The sequence below is a fragment of the Typopeltis vanoorti genome, chromosome 6 (genome assembly GCF_054136105.1).
Source record: "Typopeltis vanoorti isolate ZY-2024b chromosome 6, IOZ_Tvanoo_1.0, whole genome shotgun sequence".
Taxonomy (NCBI): Eukaryota; Metazoa; Arthropoda; class Arachnida; order Uropygi; family Thelyphonidae; genus Typopeltis; species Typopeltis vanoorti.
Window position 1 is genome coordinate 124,162,632 of NC_143554.1, and position 20,996 is coordinate 124,183,627.

At 38.7% G+C, this 20,996-nt stretch overlaps 1 protein-coding gene across 1 annotated transcript; it reads right to left on the minus strand.

Annotated features, from left to right (window-relative positions):
• Nucleotides 1-1,857: 1,857 nt before the first annotated feature.
• Nucleotides 1,858-20,492, minus strand: LOC150105898 (acetylcholinesterase-like). The gene is made up of 4 exons (XM_090393661.1): nt 20,473-20,492; nt 10,666-12,224; nt 3,938-4,110; nt 1,858-2,019 (listed from the first exon to the last, which is right to left on the minus strand). The coding sequence occupies exons 2-4, from the start codon at nt 12,186-12,188 to the stop codon at nt 1,994-1,996; spliced, it is 1,722 nt and encodes a 573-aa protein (XP_090249787.1). The 5' UTR covers nt 12,189-12,224; nt 20,473-20,492; the 3' UTR covers nt 1,858-1,993.
• Between the last annotated feature and the right edge of the window lie 504 nt (nt 20,493-20,996).

A 20,996-nucleotide genomic window follows, 5' to 3' on the forward strand; every position in this document is an offset into this window, starting at 1 on the left:
TGTCTATTTGAGTGATGGGGGGGGGGGTTCCCTACCATCGTGTTGTGGAAGATAGGTTCCAGGAGGATTTCAGGAAGGGATCTTGTCTTCACTGTGTGCTGAAGAAAAGTTCTTTCATGTTCGATGGGTAGGCACACACACACACACACACACACACACACACACACACACACACACACACACACACACACACACACACACACACACACACACAAAGATTATTATTATCACCATTTTGTTTTTTAAAAATGAATTTATTCCTCGGATTAACACAGTCGTGTTATAATTGGAAGCTTTACTGCCCAAATTTATTTAGAATGTGTTCAAAAATTCAATTTAAAAATATAATCATCCAAAAATAAAAAAAGTTACCGAAGTTATCAATTGCAAAAACGAATTTTTGGAAAATATTTAGTATTCCCGGGAGCTGTCTTTCATTTTGAATATATTTTTATTATTTTTAAACGACACTTGTTCGCTTATTTGATATTCAACTTGTTTGAAACGGACCGACATCTATCTTGCTCTCGTTAAGAAAGGAACTCTTCGTATTAGAAGGCTAAGTTGGCTTTCTAACACGAAGGTTACTTTTAGGCGAGGTACTAATGAAGGAATATTATAATTGCCACTAAAAATTATTACTGTTGAAAGAATATTGCATGGCAATTCGTCATGAAGCACACTAAGACCGATGTGTAGGTAGTACAGGAGAGATATATTTTTCCTGAAAAAGCATCATAATATTCTTCCCCTGATCACGGAAGGGTTTTCTTAGTCAACGACATATTAATAATACTGAAGCATTGAACTTTTTTCCAGATCAAGATGCAAATGAATGTGTTATTTTTCAATAACACATTCAAAGCCTTTACTGTTGTTGCGTAGGTTCGTGGTAACATCCATTATGTTGAGTCTACTGAATAAAGAATTCTAGGATGGATTCTCACCAACTGGTAGAGCAACTACGGATAATCAATAAATAACTGAGTATTTGCCCTCAGATCATTTTTATATTATTAATGTACAAGTGAAATAGCACTGCCTGAGAACAAAGCCCTATGAATACCTTTGGAAACAGACGTTGCTAGTGTTATGCCTTCATGCGTTTGGATATGTGGCGAGAAGCACTCCATGCAACCAGTTTCATATCGAAACCAGTTTACTTCCATTTATATGAGTGCTCAGTGCGATACTCTGTCCAATTCTTTTGAAAATCCAGTCGTATCGTTGGATGGCATTCTTATTCAATATCTTAGCTGTAATTTGTTGTAATAAAAAGTAAGTAAATTACTTAAGTATGAGCTATCATTCACAAAACCATGCTGTTCCCATACCATTCTTGGCCATCCATCCATACTTAAATTTGCCTTTAATCAACTTCTTCAATGGAGTAACCACCTTCCAGATATGCAGTTCGAGTGATTATTTGCGACATCAGCCTTAGAGCCTCGTGTATGAAAGGGAACTAATTTTCTTCTCTTAAAAACTCTTTGGACTCTACTACGAGAATGTGCTGGGGTATTGGCAGCGCTTTGGATTAAAATTAAGCAATTTGGTGAAAGGCGCTGCCATTAATCCAGAACATTCTCGTGATGATGCGAGATGACCTCCCATCTAATCCCATAGCTGTATTCACAACGAGGAATGTCGTATAAACCTCTATTTTATCTAACTCTATTTCCACATCGGCTCTTCTCATGTCTATTACTTTCTTACATAATAATTCCATAATAGCTACATTAATTCCATTTTATCCCGCTCATTTGATGTCCCCCCCCCCCTTCCAATCCATGTTCGAAGATAAATACTTCTCGAGAAAACTTATCTGTTTCAAATGAACTGGAAAGTTATCGTTGCTTAAGTTGAAATATTTTATTTAAGAAAACCAATACAATTACTGGGTTCATTCAAACAGTGCAGATCACATAAACTGATGTTTTCAGTGAAAAGCGTATCCTTCAGAATATTCCATTGCACGAACAGGATTTTCTTCCTACTTTTTGCAACTCTTCGACTGATCTGAAAATAAATGAAATAAAGTCAAATCAATTTACAGTAGTAAAATTAGTAAAAGTAGTAGACGAAAAAATCGAGTTTTCGGCTTCCAGCACAGGCAAACGGGCCAGTGAACACACGCATCTACAGACATAGGACACACCGGGAGGCATAGGGCCAACCACATTATCCTTGATACAGTAGCGATTAAATTGCTCGTGAAACTGTCCTCGTATTACCAAAGCAATTGCATTAATGCTGTTGCTGCACTGCGCGAATTTTGTCGCCTGAACATATTTCTTTCGAGGTTCAAGTATTCCCATGTGCTCTGCGAAGAATGATTAATCGTTCTGAAGAAACGGAATCGTTGGGAGTTAGACCTGGAAGAGTAGCATGAATAACAGGCGTTGATTCCTACAGTGCACGTGCTGTATCAAAACACATGGATGTCTGTTAGACAACTGTCTGGAAAATTCTACAGAATATTTGAAAGTCGACCGACATTCGCTTTGACATTCCTTGTTCAAGTGGAGTTGAACGCAACACCGCTCCGATGATTTTGTGGGGAGATGAGGTGCACTTTCGTCTTAACGGAGTTGTGAACACCCACAATTGCCGGGTCTGGGCTACGCAAAACCAGCATGCAATCTACAAATTCCTTGGCGTTCACCCAAAAGGTGATGTCTGGTGCAGGTTTACAGCTTCGCTTATCATTGGACCCTTCTTCTTTGAGGATTCCCCAGTCTGGTCCTGTGACCTTCTTAGTTAGTGCCTAGAGGTGTGACGATATGATAAACAATTTTGTTATGCCACAGCTACAGCAGCGGCTGTACATGGATTCAATCATTTTCATGCAAGATAGTGATTAATCGTTCACTATCTTCAACCTTCAGCACATCGGTCAATCCATGAAGGAGGTTCTTTGAGAACATGTCACGGAAGGCAGAGTAACCATCCGTGCGTTTCCCACTGTATGGCTGCCTCCTTCACCTCATCTAACCCCACTTCTGGTTCTGTGGATTTCTCAAAGAAAGGGGTTAATCGGGGCCATTCTTGACTTTCGGGCAACATTTCCCAGCTCCAAAGAACAAAGGCAAACTGGTCCAGTTTCTGTCGGACGAATAGTGTAAAATTCCTCGCGTTGAGTTCCAAACACTGACAGATTGTCTCCCTTAAAGACTCCAGACTGTTTTGAACATTTTTAATGGAAAACTACTGTTGCTTAGTCTCCAAAAACATACATACTGGGTTTGCAGAATAAATGGTGTTAGCGAATTTATTTATAATAATAATATTATGCTAACGCCTTTTATTCCCTAATATGGAGTAGGCAAGTGCTTTTGACTCTATCTAGCTTTTGGAGACTGAGTAAGCAGTTCAGTCTCCACCAGTAGCCAATCAGAGATAGCTGGCACATGACTCTCACTAATTATAGGCAGCCACCGATGAGGAGACCGGCAAACAAGTGCTGCCATCTCTTGGTTCCTAACCCTAACAGGATATGTTACTGTCTGAAATAATGTGGGTTCTACGGTCGAGTATCTTGACTTTACAGGACGAAAAACCCCAGTTTCCGGAAGAAAAAACCCACTTGCCTGTGTCAGAGATCGACTAACTCGAGAACCAGTCGAAGAACGGCTTTGAAAAAGCTCCTGGAGGCCTAGCGCAGAGGATGCAAGTTCCGAATTTATGTATTGATTTTTAATTTAATTTAATTCCAACTGCTAATGAAATTTGTCCAGGTCAAGTTTTTATATATGAGCACAGAAGAACAAAAACAAATATAAAAATCTAAAATGTTTTTCAATATTTTTTTATAAATTTACCTAAAATCCCTTTGAAATTTCATTGCAACATGTTTTTGTAACCTGCTTTTCTAAATGTAAAATACTTATCACGTTATTTTTATCATTTTAACAGATTATACAAACGAGACATTTACCTAACAAGTCCTTCAAATGCGGAATGAGACTGTTCAAGAAAAAACACTTGCGCATCCTTAGTTTGTCTCCTACATCTTTACGTCCTGCGTCAAGAATCAGGTATTTTTGAGTTGATGCAGTATACTGGGGCCAATCGTTGAGGTTCGAACCATCTGGCGAAATATTGGGATTTCTGAGAAGAGAAAATATTATTATTATTATTATTATTATTATTATTATTATTATTATTATTATTATTATTATTATTATTATTATTATTATTATTATTATTATCAACAGACCTACATGGAGTCAGAAGACTCATTGTTAGGGTGACCATACGTACCGTTTTGAACGGGAGAGTACCATTTTATTCATATTTCCCGGCCGTCCCGTCGTTTTAATAAAATTGTCAATTTTGTTGCGTTTTTTAATCTTTTTCTTCTTTCACTCTACCTTATCCCATGTTAAACGGGGTCGGCGCACCAATCTTTAGCCTTCCTCTTCCAAGTTCTCCAGTCCAGGGCATCCTTCGGACTCCATCCTTTCTCCCTAAGATCCTCTGTCATCTTATCCCTCCACCTGAGCTTTGGCCAACCTCTTTTCCTCCTTCCTTCCCACTCCATATACTCCACTCGTTTACCAACATACTCCTCACCCTTCCTCTCAACATGTCCAAACCACCTCAGCCTACTTTCTTGTATCTTCTTGCCAATTGGTCCCACCTTAACCGTCCCTCTGATGTAGTCATTCCTTATTCTGTCCTTCTTTGTCACACCACTCATCCATCTCAACATCCGCATCTCCGCTACCTCCATCTTCCTCTCCTGTGCCTTGGTTATAGGCCACGTCTCCGCACCATGGAGCATCGCCGGCCTCACCACCATCTTATAGAGCTTTCCTTTCCTCTTATAACTCACTCTCTTGTCGCACAGGACCCCGCTCATCTTCCTCCAATTCATCCAACCGCATGTTATTCGGTGCTGTATTTCCTCATCCAGGTCACCATTCCTCTCGACAACCGACCCAAGGTACTTGAATTTTTTCCCTGAAATTAGCCTTTCACCCTGGAGTCGTATGACGATATCCTCATCACTCCCCGTTGATATATATTCAGTCTTCACCCGGTTAATTCTCATGCCGCTCTCCTCCAATGCCTTTCTCCACTCTTCCAGGGTATTTTCAAGCTTCTCTCGGGATGATTCGCATAGAACAATGCCATCGGCAAACAGCATGCTCAATGGTGCCTCCTTCTTGACATCCTCCACTAGGACATCCATGACCAGGTCAAAGAGGTAGGGGCTCAGAGCTGACCCTACGACAATAGGGAACCCTTCTGTCATGCCGACACTAGACCTGACCTGAGTTTCTGTTCTCTCATACATCTCCTTCACCAACCTCACGTACTTCTCCGTCACCCCTTCTTCCTCATACACCTCCATACCTCCTGCCTGGCCACTCTGTCGTATGCCTTTTCCATACCTATAAACACCATGTGCAGATCCACTTGCATCTCTCTATATTTCTCCATCAATCGCCTTAGCGCAAATATTGCATCTGTTGTCCCTCTTCCTGGCATAAATCCAAACTGCTCCTCACCAATTTTCGTTTCCTGCCGTAACTTTGCTTCAATTACTCTTTCCCATATTTTTAATGTGTGTGACATCAGCTTGATTCCTTTATAGTTGCCACAGTCTTGAACATCTCCTCTTCCTTTGTAGATTGGGACGAGAATACTTTTCCTCCATTCCTTTGGTATCTTTTCCTGTTAGGCTATTTTACACATCAGATCCCATAACATATCCACACCCTCACTGCCCAAACTTTTCCATACTTCCCCAGGTATCTGGTCTGCTCCAACAGCCTTTCCATTCTTAATTTTTCTCAGTACCCAAACCACTTCCTCTCTACTTATGTCTTGCACCGTTCTCTCATTTACCTCTCCATCCTCGCCTCTCTCTTGGATTCTCCTCATTTAGTAGTTTTCGGAAATATTCTTTCCATCTTCCTCTGATTTTGTCCTCGTCTTGTAATACTACTCCTGAGGCATCCTTTATCTGCTTGACTGATGTTATGTCTTTCGAGGCCTTATCTTTGGCTTTCGCTATTCTCAACAACTGAGCTTCGCCACCGTTTCTCTCCAGTTCTTCATAAACCTCATCAACTGCCCTCGCTTTCGCCCTTGCCACAGCTCTCTTTGCATTTTTCTTTGCTAATCTATATGCCTCCTTGTCGGCTCTAGTTGCAGTCATGTCCCATTTTTTGTTTGCCTCTTTCTTTTCCTTGATCTCCAACTGCACCTCCTCATTCTACCACCATGCCTCCTTATCCTCAGGTGGTCCCTTTCCTGATGTTATACCAAGCACCACCTCTTCTCCAATTTTTCTAATATTCCGACTATTAACGTCCCACCATTCTTCCACATCCTCTGGTAACTTCATTTCTTTCAATACCTCTTCTTTAAACTTATTCCTTGGTCCTTCCTCTTCCAATTTCCACCACTTTATTCTCCTCTGTACCCACCACTTCTGTCTATTCTACTTTTCCCCTTTTGCGTTTTTTAATAAAAACTATAAATATACTTTAATATTGGTCAATCATAAATTATTATTCATAACTTATAATCGCATATCAACATCATGGTACCATTGAGTCGCATTGTTTGATATCTGCAGTGATTTATTCAGAGAAATAAAAAAAAGTTGGCAACACTTGCACGTCTCAGACGCTGCATCTGTTCTTCTGTAGCGTTAGTTTTTGTTTTGCCTGTATGCTAACCGATGGCTTTGTTATTCAATGCCGGTGGTTTAAAGTTCATATTTTTAAAGTTTTAATCTTATTTTTAAAGCTATAAGTCTATCCCTGCAATGTCAAAGAGGCGAAGCTGCAGTTTTGATGACGATCTCCAGAAAGAATTCAAATTTATTAAACTGAACAAGCTGTGTAGTGATGGAACAAAAGTGGTATGCCAACATTGTAATGTTCATTTTTCCGTTGATCATGGAGGTAAAATCGACATCAACCAACATCCACATAACCAGAACACATAAGGATGTTGAAAAGACTTTGGCTTCAGTTAAAAACATCAGCTTGTTTATGGTGATAGGGAAAGCGATAAAATTGCAGCAAGTGAAGCTCTTGTTGCTTATCGTATGTTGCTCATCTTGTTGCTGTGGGTCACGGCCAAAGTTTTTGCGCAAATGATTGCTTGTCAACATTGATAAATAATTTTATCAATGAACCAAAATTTTCTTCAGCGCGTACCAAATCAGAAGCAATAATTACCAACTTTTTATCGCCATACATATTGGGTGAAGTAATAGAGGATTTGATAAAACAAAAAAAAAGCATTACAGTCAGTTTAGAGGCATAAACAAAAAAGACATCAAACGTTTTCCAATTGTTATGCGGTACCTTTTGCCAAATTGTGGTGTTCAAGGCAAAATTATACTTTATTTCCTTTCCTGGTGAAACATCCGACCTATAGAATGCTTTGTTGAAGGAACTAAGTGACAAATTTACCTTACAAAACAGAATTGTTTTTGTGTGTGTGTGTGTGTGTGTGTGTGTGTGTGTGTGTGTGTGTGTGTGTGTGTGTGTGTGTGTGTGTGTGTGTGTGTGTGTGTGTGTGTGTGTGTGTGTGTGTGTGTGTGTGTGTGTGTGTGCAGATAACAAAAACAACAATTTTGGTGATTGTAAAAGACTTGCAAAAATAACGTGTGGCAAAAATTTGAAATTGAACTGAAGAGGCAGATTATCAGTATTGGTTGCGGGGCACACAATATACACATTTGTCTCCAGTGTGCTGTCGACTACTTACCAATATGTACCCAGTCAGAGTTGAAGAACAGAAAAAAATTTATGACTTTACAGGAAACAATTACGCTGAATTGTTAGAGCATGGAAATACAAGATTTTTGTCCTTGAGTCCATCAATTGTAAGCATGTTTGATGGTCTTCGTTCTTATTTTCTTTCTCAAGAAAATAAGAACGCCCAGTTATGTTGCAAAAATTGTTCGAAGATCTCTGTTTGAAATTGTGGTTGTCATTTACAAGAGATCAAGTGTCTACGTTCCAAACATACATTAGTTTACTTGAAAAAGGTAATATTTTAGCTAGAATTTACAGTCCAGAACATAACCACCGTCCCGTTTTTGCCATCCTAATGTCCCGTTTTGGTCTCATGGAAATATGGTCACCCTACTCATTGTGGGAGGTCCTGTTCTCATATGCACAGCTCACCGTACCTCGACTTAAATGCATTCACTGTCCTGCACTCACCATACTCTCAGGCAATGCATTCCAGTCGTCCTCCACATTCCATTCTCATCACCCTTTTAAAAACCTGCGACCAAATCTATGCATAGTAATTCACATTCAGCCTGATCAAAGTCTTTCACAATGAAATCCAAACATCCTTACTTCTACACGTCAATGGTCTCCGCATCATTCGCACAATTCGCTGTGTTGTCCTCACAATTTTGGCAAAATATCCGCGAAATTTCAAGTCCTTATCCCTTCAAATCTTTCATCTCCTCCACTTCCTCTAAAATATCCCAATCAATCCCATACTCTGCATCCAATCTTTGCTTCCCATATTTCAAAACCTTACACTTTGCAACATTAAACGAACATCCCCCCACACACTCCCCAATTCAGACAATCTAATTAGGTCCTCTTCAAATTTCCATCATCCACAAACAGCAGTATTTCACCATTTAAGCTCTTTCCAATCATTTACATACAAATTAAGCAATATAACCTCAAAACAGACTCCTGGGACACACCACTAATCACTTTCCTCTTCTGGGTTATCACTCCCCCCCCATTCACAACCTGCTGATTCATATCATACATCCAATTTCCAATCCAACGCACCAATTTACAAAGCTGCAACACCAACGCACCAATCTACAAAGCAAACCCCTCTGTTCCAATTTAACTACTAGTTTGTCATGTGGCAGCCTATCAAAAGCCGTTACAAAGTCAAAATATACTATTATATAAGCATCCCGCTTGTCTATTGTGTTCGTCACCTTGTTATAATAAGTAAACAGAATTCTAAAACACGATCTTTCTTTTGCAAACACATGCTGTCCATTAAAGATAATTCAGCTGCTGTCAACCCAGTTATGAATCCTTGTCCTCACTAGCTTCTCCAAAATCTCGATCAGAACTTCAGACAAGCAGATCGGCCTGTAAATCAAAGTCTTAGTCTTATTATCGCCCCTTTATGAAGCTGAACGATTTTGCCATCGTTCCACTACTTTGAGACTTGGAATCATCTAAGACTCATGTTGAAAATGTACGTTAAAGCTGTTGTCCACTCACTGGAACATTCCCTCAAGGCATGCGTTATTATTACTATTACTATTATTACGGGCAACTCCAGGGAGTCATTAGACTCATCGAGGGAGGTCCCAAATCATATTCATCACAACTATCTGACATTCATACAGTATCTATCATACCTCGCCAGATAACACTGAGGAGGATTATCATTCTCCCATTATCACTGACCAACATTATATACCATGAAATCCCATAGCATTGGTGTCATCAAGTTTTCTCCGTTCCTCGTATATCTCCTGCTCACTTTCCATCAGAGTTTCCTCCTCATTCCCACTGCTGTCAAGTTTTGCATTATATCACAATTGCAAGGAAGGAATATTTCAATGAACTGCTCAATTAACACCTCAATTAATACAGATAACACTGAGGAGGATTATCATTCTCCCATTATCACTGACCAACATTATCCTCCCATAAACATTCTTCCTTCTACTGACCCCATATAAAAAAAAACTCCCTAGGATTCTTTTAGCGTTGTTTGCTAACTGTCCCTCATATCATACTTTTGCTACCGTTACGAAGTGAGGTATCTTTCTTGATTACTCTTTGTACTCCTGATGTAGCTGATTATCTCCAGTCATATTATGCTGTCTACATCATGCCTTTTCTTCCATATTGCATGCTTCATCTCTTCAGTTCTGCAATTTACACATGCTCTATACAATCTCTTGACCTTTGGAATTCACTCAGTCATTACCTGTGCCATTACTTTCTGTGTAGAGACCAAGCACCATTGATTTATTTCCCATAAACCTGCAAAACACCCATAGAGGGCACACCACCTAGATAGGAAGTTAGTTTCACTCACATGTTTTACTTATCATTGTATTGCATTTGTGTGTGTTGTTACAAAGAGTTATTTGTAATCCCTGAAGATGTCTCTGTGACTCAGCGAAATATTGGAAGCATTAAAATTAGTTTTAATCCTTTCTCAGTGCTGATAATATTTCATTAAACCTCCAGCATGAAAATTTCACAGCATTTAAGCCTCCACACACGGATTCTAATTAATAATATGTTGTTTTATTTTTAATTATGAGATCAGGCATTACATCCTACTTAAAGTTTACTATTTTGTTTTTGTCGTATTTCAGTGTTGATCACTGCAATGATCCAACGTTATCCTCTCACCCCCCCAGATAAACAATGATCCCTTTCTGACACAAGCACCAATCTCTCTGAAAAATGTAGACATCCGTGGCATAAAACTGACTTTGAAACATACTGTCAGGAATTTCGAGAACGATAACAAAGGAAATAATGAGTCACCAAAGGATTTATTTGTTTATTTATTTTTAATGTTAAAAAAAGTTTGGCGAAAAACTGTCTGTGGAAAACAATAAAATGACACTGCAAGAATCAGCAATTTTTATTACAGCATAAGAAATATACTTACCCTGTTCTTGCAAAATTAGTCCAATATCTCATTATCCTCTTGCTCAATATTTTTTCTTCTGGAACAAATCTATACTCAGGGTTTAAAGATAGTCCAAACACATAAGCTAGTTCATACATATGTGGCACTCCGAACCATCTTGGATAGACATTCATACTAGCAAGATGAGTGAAGAGATATTGGTAAACTGGATTGTTGGCTTGTGCATAGTGTAGTGCGTGATCAACAGAAGGACAAGTAAGTGCACCATCTGCTAGCAGTCTTCCGAGTCCAACAATGTTCAGAGTCGAATTATTGATATCTCTCAATGGCGTGTACTCGTATAGAAAAAGGTCTTGAATAATTTCATTGTCTGAGGGAATTAGATGACGAGCAACCTCCATGAATTCTTTGTGAGAAATTTCAATATTATCAGCTACTGGAAAGATATGAGGGAATCCAAAATTTAAAAATGCAGTTCCTTCGTTCAAGTTGGTTCCAATTAAAATACTAGTATTTTTGAAATTTTTTCTTGATAACGATTGGGCAGCTGTTTCTGTAATAAGGTTGCCATCAAGTACTGGACCGAAATTGAATTTAAAAACTGCTTCAATTGGTGGTTGCATTTCTCCTATTTGTTTGGCATCTCTTTGCCTCAGACATTTCAAAACAGCTTTTATATTTTGAGGACTGTGAGGACAGTTTAGCAAGTGAGCTAACGTCAATCCCTCATTTGCAGTTTGATTTTTATCTCTTAAACCCCATGGGGCATTTGCAGACCCACTCTCAAGGATAGCTCTATTGAAGAGATTCCGGCTTCCTGGAAGCAGAAGATGATAGGACACACTGCATGCCCCAGCACTTTCCCCAAACAAAGTTATCTTTTCTGGATCACCACCAAACAACTGGATATTATCCTTAATCCATTGAAGTGCTAGTTGCTGGTCAAGAATTGCCATGTTACCTGGAGCTTCAGGTGTTCCTAAATACAAAAAGCCTAGGACACCAAGTCTATAATTTATTTCTACAACGATGACCTCCTCTTCCGATACTAGAATACCAGGATCATATAAAGGTAGTGCTGAATACCCGATTGTGAAACCACCTCCATGTATCCAAACCATAACATTTGCATTTTGTGGTCTGGGACGGGGTATAAACACACTTAATTGCAAGCAATCTTCGCTGGTTTGTCTGTTCAATTGTAGGACCTTGAATGTTTCGAATGCATTTGACTTAGTTTGTATACATGCGTTGGGCAGTTCTGTGGCATCAAAGACTGTGGTCCAAGGTTCTGCTGGTTCTGGTGCACGAAATCGACGTTCACCAATTGGTGGAATTGCGTAAGGAATACCAAGAAAAGCATCCACAGATTTTCCGTTTGGTGTTGAAATTGTTTTCCCTCTTATTGGTCCCTTGTTTGTCTGAATGAGCATATCATCTGCTTCTGCTGATGACACAAAAATAGAGACGAGAAGAGAGAAGGCTAAATGTGACACTCTCATTCTTCTAATTCTCTTGGTTTTCGAGTTTGCAGTAGCCATCCTTATCTTTGCAGTGTCCTTGTGTCTGCGTGCCTGCTACAAGAAAAATAAGCTGTTTTGAGATTTTGTTTTTATAAACAGTTCTTATTCTCATGATTATTATAAATAATGCAAATCAAATGATGATCATTACTAAATTTAAAAAAAAAATCTAGGCGGGTGAGAACAATGCATCGATTTTTGCGGTATGCCATAAATGGCGTGTTTAAAAATTAATGAACTCAGTCAAGTAAAATTTAATTTTTATGTCACTTTAATCATTAAAATTTAATGATTAAAGTGTCGGATTTGTTACGAATAACCGTAAAAGAGTTGAAAATTAATCATTTTGCAATAAATTCTTATAATCGATTTTCCGTCTTAGGTCCGTATTGTAAATGGCGAGTCAAGTCTCGATTATGAAGTGACTGGGTATTGGAAGTGTATGAGTTTAATGCTATCACTCGGAAGATTGCATGGGGGGGGGGGCGATGAGGAGTAAAGTTCTAAGGTTCAGGTATTAGGAGCAAAAAGAATAAGGAAAAAAAAAACATTACCGGACTTAAGGATGTTTTGTTCGGTAAGATGTGTCTTTTAATAGTTCCCTGCAGAGCCGGCGCTAGGGTCTTTGCTGCTCGCATGCAAATTCTATCTAAGCGCCACGGTACCGATCCGGGAGTGTGTGGTTCTTTTACGATAATAAAAAAAATTTAAATTATTTGAAATTTCTTAAATAAATTTTGAGAGTACAGCCACACGTTGGTTCGCTAAATGTAACGAACCGGGGGGGGGGGGGGGTTGCCTAGGCAGGATAATCATTAAAAACCCGAATATTCAAAAAATTCTCAAAAGTTAAAGCAAATTTTGATAAAGCCACTTCACTTTAATCGTTGAATATAATGATACAGGGATTATAGCCTTCTCACCGACCCGAATCGCTAACAAAATTAAACATACATACATACATACATACATACATACATACATCTTCAAGGCCCACTCTTCCTAATTGGGTTGCGGGGGCAAAAGCTGCAAGAGGAACTTCCAATGGTCACGATTGCCACCAAGCTCACGTGTTCTGGGGGGGGGGGATTCCCAAACGTGTTGACCCAAGGTTTTGGATATAATCTATCCAGCGAGTCCTTGGCCTTCCACGTGGCCTCCCACCCTCTGGCTTGGCAAAGAGGGCCTGCTGAGGGAGCCTCTCTTGTGGCATTCTGACCAGGTGCCCGTACCAGCGTAACTCTGATCTCTCAACACGGAGAAGCAGCGGTTGAGTATTGAGGTTTCCCGAATTGCAGAGCTTCTGATTCTGTCGAGTTTTGTCAGCCCCGCAACCCCTCGAAGGAACCTCATTTCAGCCGCTTGGATTCGTGTCCGCATTCTTTCGGTCATTACCCAACTCTCATGACCATAGGTGAGGATGGGGACATAGACTGTATTGAGGACAGCTAGCTTTGCCTTCTGGCTTAACTCCCGCTTCAATACTACCGAAAGGCCAAGCTCATCTGTGGAAGAACTAAGCAGAAGTAGGTCATCTGCAAAAAGCAGACGTTTAATGCTATATTTTCCAATTCTGATACACTCACTGCCTCGGCTGTGCCTATCAATCCAGTCCATAAATATTATGAAAAGGAGGGGTGACAGAACACACCCTTGGCGGAGGCCAACGGAGACTGTGAAAGGTTCAGACTTTGTGCTGTTTACCCTGACACAAAACTCTGGGTATTCATACAGGGACTTGATGGCAGCTAATAGTTGACCATCCACTCCATACTCCTGTACTACTTGCCAAAGCTTATCCCGAGGAACCCGGTCATATGCCTTCTCCAAGTCCACAAAACATGTGTAGACATTCTTGGCATATTCCCAAGATTTCTCAAAAACTTGCCTTAAAGTGAAGATTTGGTCAGTTGTGCTTCTACCAGGACGAAAGCCACATTGTTCTTCCTGGAACTTTGACTCAACTATGCTCCTGCACCGTCTTTCCAAGCACTTAGCATATACTTTCCCAGGCAGGCTGAGCAGAGAGATGCTACGATAGTTACTGCAATCCTTCTGGTCTCCCTTCTTAAAGACTGGTATTATTATGCCTGTCTGCCATTGCTTTGGTGCTCGCCCAGATATCCAAGCAGCCTGACACACTCGAGTCAGCCAGAGAACACCGTCTCGATTTAAGGCTTTTAGCATTTCGGGCCGAATTTCATCATTGCCAGCAGCCTTGCCAGATTTTAGCGATTTTATTGCTAAATGGACCTCTTCTGCTGTGAGACTAGTTATTGCCCCGATCTGCCCATTTTGGATGTCCACAACTGCTGGGCCACCCGGGTTAAGAAGGCTCTCAAAGTATTCCCTCCATCTGTGGAGGATATCCTTCTCGGTTGTTAAAAGTGCACCATCAGAGGCCTTAATTATCCTTGCTGTGCACGATTTCCTCCCTCGAAGGCGGCGGATGGTTTGCCAGAATACTTTGCATTTGCATAGGATGAATCTAATCTTTCTCCAAAGGATTCCCAAGCCTTCTTCTTTGCTGTCTTTACTGCCTTAGCAGCAGCTTTAGGTGCCTCAGCATACTGCAAACGCATCTCAGGCGACCTGACTCTAAGCCATGTTAGGTAGGACTCCTTTTTTGCCCGGACAGTTTTTTGGATTTCTTGGTTCCACCAAGGTGTCCTTTTCTCACTGCCCATTGCCACGCCGAGCCACTTTCTGCCACACCATTAGAGTGCAGAGGCAGTGACAGCTGTTCTGAATAGCTTCCATTCCTCCTCAACATCTGCAGTATGCTTGGGAATCTCTTTGAACCTGGAGGAAATGTCATCTGCAAAATTCTTCCTCACAGCCTTATTTTCCAATGTCTCCCATTTCACGCGGTATAGCTGCTTAGGCCTACCAGCGTTGATGGTAGCATCTGGTTTCTGAAGCCGTAGAGTGCACACAACAAGGTGGTGGTCAGTTGACAGTTCTGCCCCTCTTCTCATACGAACGTCCAACACTGAGGAAAATAGGTCTGCTGAGACTATAAAGAAGTCAATTAGAGACCTTTGTTCTAGTGTATCCCTGTACCAGATATACTTATGGACTTCTCGGTGCTGGAAGAAGGTATTCATTATGGACAAGCTATTAGTATAGCAGAAGTCCAATAATTTCAACCCATTCACGTTAAGGTCAGGGGCACCGTTCCTCCCAACCACATCCCTCCATGTTTGGTCATCTGTTCCAACATGTGAATTGAAGTCACCCATTAGCAAGACTGATTCCATGTCTGCCACCCTGTCATAAGCAGCATCCACTTCCTCTAGGAAGGCAGAGTATTCTGACTCCAGATTAGGTGCATAGGCTTGCACCACAGCCAAATCATGGTTTTTCATCTGAAGCCTTAATACACATACCCGTCCCCCCAATGGGATCCACTCAGCAACACAGTCTGACAGCTGGGGGCTTGTGAGTATCCCCACACCCGCCTGAGCAGACATTGTCGGGCTCACACCAGAGTAGTAGTAGTAGAGCTTCCACCCCCTCTTCCAGGTCGACAGTTCCAGAGCCTCTCATCTTGGTCGAAGAAAGCCCTACTAACAAAATTAAAATGAATTTTAATTAAAGTTAAGATTTATTTGAACTAAAGTTTAAAAAATTCTTGCATTTTACAAGTTAGTAAATTCTTAGTAACTTGTAAAATTTTTTTAATAATTTTTATAAGTGGAACTATCTTTTAGGAAAATAAAAGAAACTCAAGATAGATGAGAAAATAAGAAAAGAATTCAGAAATAATTAGAACATTTAATATAATTATTCAAAAAATAACATCTTTACAGAATAACAGAAAATAAATTAAATTACGTAAATGTACTTGAACTTTTTTAATTAAAATTTTAGGGGTTTTGATTTCATATTCACAAAATTAGAAATAATAGTCTTAACGTCTAATTCCGCACATACATCATTTTCAATAGCTACTAATGCCAAACCCAAACTAACAAGCTTTTTTTTGTGGCATACTTGTTCTAAAATAGGTTTTAATCAATTTCAACTTGGAAAAGGAACGTTCACCGCTCGCTACACTAACAGGTAAGGTTAATCGTATTCTTAAACCAATTGAAAAGTTAAGGAAAGATAAATTATTGGACAAAATAAAATTAAGAATATCGAAAGGGTTTTGAATATTTAAATTATCCTTCTAAAAATATCCCGGAAAGCACATAACTCGTCATATAGTTCTATTGCATTTACGTCTTTATTGTCGCCATCCTTCAAGAGAATCTCTAAATCGTCACAATTTTATCGTAAATCTTCGTTATTAATTTGTAGTAATCTATACAAGAAATTGAAATTATCATAATATGTTTTTAGTTGTTCAAACCATTCTATTACCGAAAACATTGCAACGTCTGGAAGTGTATAAAACACAATCACTCTAAATTAATCTTCTGGCGATTGTGGCGTTTCGTTATGATGCACGTAGTCAAATTGCCGTGTCTTCTTTCGTCGTCGGACTTCAGTACCAGTTATAAATTCTTGTTCTCCGTCCACCTCTTCACTCAGTTCTTTTGACGTTTTTAGAACTTCTTTAAAATTTGTATCTGATCGATACTCTTGTAAGAATATTTTTAAGTTTTCGATAGATTCTAAAACAAGTGCAATGTTCATATTTTTGTCTTGAAGCATTTTAGTCACAGAGTTTATTCTGTTAAGTAAATCATTCCAAGTTATAAGAGAGCAAATAAATTTGTAGTCCTTCATTTGAATACATAATGTTTATGCTTCATGCTGAGTTTCTTTATTGAAATTTTCATTATTTAAAATTTCAAAAGGTATCGTAAATTTCTCCTAATTGATATCATAGAGGGCGGATTGCATTACTTTTACTTTCCCATCGCGTTTCTGATGGCCGTTTCAATGTTAAATTTTTTAGAAACTTTAGAAGGATTCGGCAACGTTCGTAAGAGAATGAAAAGAAATTGTATATTTCTTGAATAATTGCAAAGAAACTAATTGTATCTGCATTCACTTTGGCTGCATCGTTAATGGTTAAATTTAGAGTATGAGCAGCACATGGCACGTAAAAAGCTCGAGGATTTTTGTTCAAAAGCAAATTTTGGAGTCCATATTTTTTTCCTTTCATATTTGTCTCATTGTCATACCCTTGACCTCGCATGTCTTCAATGGGAATGTTCCATTTTTTCAGTTGTTCCATTATTGTTGCACATAAACCACGTCCTGTAGAATCTGATATATCTGCAAAACCTAAAACGTTTCCCTGATCTTGACAATTCCATTGTCACAGGAAACAAAGCGAATAATAATGGTCATTTGTTCTGTTGTACTTAAATCAGGTGTGCAGTCTAAAATTATGGAATAATATTTAAATTTTCGAATTGATAATAAAATTGTATTCCTGATTGCGTTACTTAAAGTTTCAAATATTTCATTTTGACTGTCTTTACTCAAATAGTGTACTCTATTGTTTCATTTTAGGACCATTTCAACATGATTTTCAATAACGGGATGAAACTTCGCAAACAGTTCGACTAATTAAAAAAAAATTGCCGTTGTTCCTTTTATATAATTTATCAGATGATCCGGGAAAAGCTAAATTTTGGCTACCAAGGAATTTTATAATTTCAATCAAGCACTCTAAAACACTCGTCCAATGTTTCTTTCCCATTTCATACATGCTTTGAGTCTGGCAATCAATCAATAGTAGTTTTGTTTTTAAATTTTTATCAAGTTGCTTCCATTTTAAGAAATTTTTCATGTGCGTTAAACTAGTCTCATGTCTATGCAAAGTTGTACTTACATTTCTCCAATCTTTATAACCTTCTACAAGACTACTTGATTCAGTAGGTGCGAAAAGTTTGTAACCAAAGCAAAATACAGAATTTAAAGTTTCGGAATAAATGAGCCATGTTCTTGGCACAAGCTCCTCGTTTTCCATTTTTCTATTATAATACGTGTCACCAAATTTACGTCCATATGTATCTCTGGGATATATTATATTTTTCTTTTGAACAGGCCCCATTCCCATTAAAACAACTGGTAATTTTTCATCAATATTTCCCCATTCACCTGGATCTTCTAAATTTACAGAGACTAAAAAGGTGTTAGTTTCGTGGTCAACTACAACTAAATCTTCTCCTAACTGCTTTTCACTTAAATCATGCGTCTTGTTATCTTGTTCAATAGTTGCAACAGTACTTTCATGCAAACTGGATGATGTGCACTGTTCTTCAACTCTGATTTCTGATGTATCGAGTTGGTTACAATCTACATCAAAATATTTTAACAAATTTATTAAGAGCCCCAGTTTGTTTCTTAATATCTGCTTCTTTCGCAGCATGACGCTTACAATTTTGTACACCGGATAAGTTTTTTTTTCAATTTTTGATTCCATTTCTGTTTTATACCGACAAGAAATTATTACACAACACGACACAGAGACGAAATAATAGTCCGCACTGCGCTACTGTCGGTAGCCTACTGAGATGCGTACCATATGACTGGTTAACTAGCAACAAATGTTTTGTACGAAAATTAGTTTCTGCGCATAAACACCGTCCACCGATTCACTTTAGATAGACTGCAGTAGACACAAAATTCTACAGGCAAGCATTTAGCCTGCTCTAGCTGCAAAATTGTGAACAGCCTGCTGATCAAAGAGGCGGCAGTATACAATTTTTCAAAACTTTTATTCGGTGTATCCGACCTTATTTATTTTAATATTGATCATTCTAAGAATTTTTTGTTTTCATGATAAAAATTTTGTTTCTTAAAATGAACTTATGATCCGTGCCCTGACTGCGGCTCCTGCTTCGTAGAAGCGCTGGCATGCATCGCATGCTCTGTATGCCCGCTTCCGCTGGCCCAGGTTCCCTGTATTTGTAAATTTTAAGTTACAGTATCTTTATTCTGGTGGAGGTCTTTTTACGTAAAATCTTAAGCTGTAGCCTGAATAGTTTATGATTACATCCAGCCCAACAAAAAACACGTTTGTTTCAATTATTATGATTGTATTTTTAATTAAATAAGACAATCTAGGTAACAGTGTTAAAAATTATAAAACACTTCTATTATTATGAAAATCATCGCTCATATAAAGAAAACTCAAAACATTCATTCCTATAGCAAGATTTGAAACCTCAGCTTCTGTTGAAGAGTAGAACGCTAACTATTCAACCAACCAGGCCGGAAAATGTTCATAGCCAAAAATATAGTTTATTAAAATACTAGCAATAAAAAAAATCCTCCAACACGTTTTATTCTTTTATAGGAAGTTAGCGAGAATGTCTTACCAGTATCTAACTCATAGACAGTTTAATCTCCAGAAGTAGCCAATCAGAGATAGCTGGTCCAAGACAGACTCACTAATTTTAAGCGGTATCCAGTGAAGAGACGCAGGGAAGTGCCGCCATCTCGTGGTCTCTAACCCTGAAATAGTGTGGGTTCTAAGGTCGATTTTTTTTTTAATTACGAGACGAAAACCCCGAGTTTCGGAGAGATAAATAAGACTTGCCTGCCCGTGCTATACATTGGGAACCAGGCGAAGAAAGGCTTCGAAAAAATTCTACTTTTCTGCTACTAGATTTTTGTTTGGTCTTTCTTTGAATAGCCTAGCGATGTAGAAGCAAATGCGCTTCCACCGAAGTACATATGCCAAGCAATAACTTTTCGATTAACAACAACGAAGTCTTCTTTGCTGGTACTTTAGTAAATGCATTTTGGGAATTTTTAAATACCACTGCTGAAAATCTTTTATGATAATTATAAATTCTAATTCATGCCTTTTTGACATCAATTCGAATATAGAAAGCAGTTTCTCTCGATTTCTAGATAAAAACTCTTCTTTATGAATGATATGCTATGTCTTCTGATCTTCATTCGGTGTCTTTAAGAAGGTAGGAAGGATTCCTGACTTCTTGTAAAGATAGCAGGGCCTCCATACCCCCATATAATAGTGTGCTTTAGTTGGGAACAAATGGATTTGATTCCCCAAGATGAGTTCCAGCCATAGTTGGAGATACCAGAGTCTATTCCTCTTCGAAACGTATTTTTCGTCAGCATGACATGCAAACCGAAAAGAGAACGACATGCAGTACGTCAACTACCGTTCGATACCTTCAGAATTATCCAGCCACATCCCCCTGTCACACGCTCAACCAGAAAATCAAAAAGCAATCCGATTTACGACAAAAAGGACCACTAGAATATGATTATTTTGAAACGAGTGATTATAATAAATCAGTTACTTCTTCTAATATATAATTTGATAGTAAATTGACAGAAATTCAGTGGAAATAATTACGCTCACCTTTCTGCACAGTTTAAGCGGCAAAATTTTTTAACCTGTGTATAATCTCACGCACATTATCTACTTATATTTATGAACGAAGTTTATCAGGAATGCGATTTCGGTTCACCTTTGAAACTATGCCAGAGGATTAACTTCAATGCATTGTCTTTTTCTCTAATTGAGATCGTATTTCTGTTAAAAAAATACGATCTTACGTAGAAAGTCCAATTAGATATCATCACCATGCACTCTTTGTATTCGGGCATCTAATCAAAATCAGATACAAAAATAAACTTTTATCGCATTAGCTTAGCAACCACGGGTATAAAGGGTAAACATGCCTATTTTAATACCGTATTTCCCCGAAAATAAGACCGGGTCTTATATTAATTTTTGCTCCAAAAGACGCATTACGGCTTATTTTCAGTGGATGTCTTATTTTTCATGTATAAAAATCTACATTTATTCAAATACAGTCATCTTCTTCTGGAACATCGTCATAACTTTCCAAACCCCGAATTCCTGGCTGAATTTCTTACGAC

What these genes read in the sequence shown, in the direction of transcription:
- LOC150105898 (XM_090393661.1), bottom strand. Translation starts at nt 12,188, where the DNA reads ATGGCTACTGCAAACTCGAAAACCAAGAGAATTAGAAGAATGAGAGTG. An exon ending in ACTAATTTTGCAAGAACAGG is followed by an intron (nt 4,111 to 10,665) that starts GTAAGTATATTT and finishes TTCTCTTCTCAG; the next exon opens with AAATCCCAATATTTCGCCAG. An exon ending in GCATTTGAAGGACTTGTTAG is followed by an intron (nt 2,020 to 3,937) that starts GTAAATGTCTCG and finishes ATTTATTTTCAG; the next exon opens with ATCAGTCGAAGAGTTGCAAA.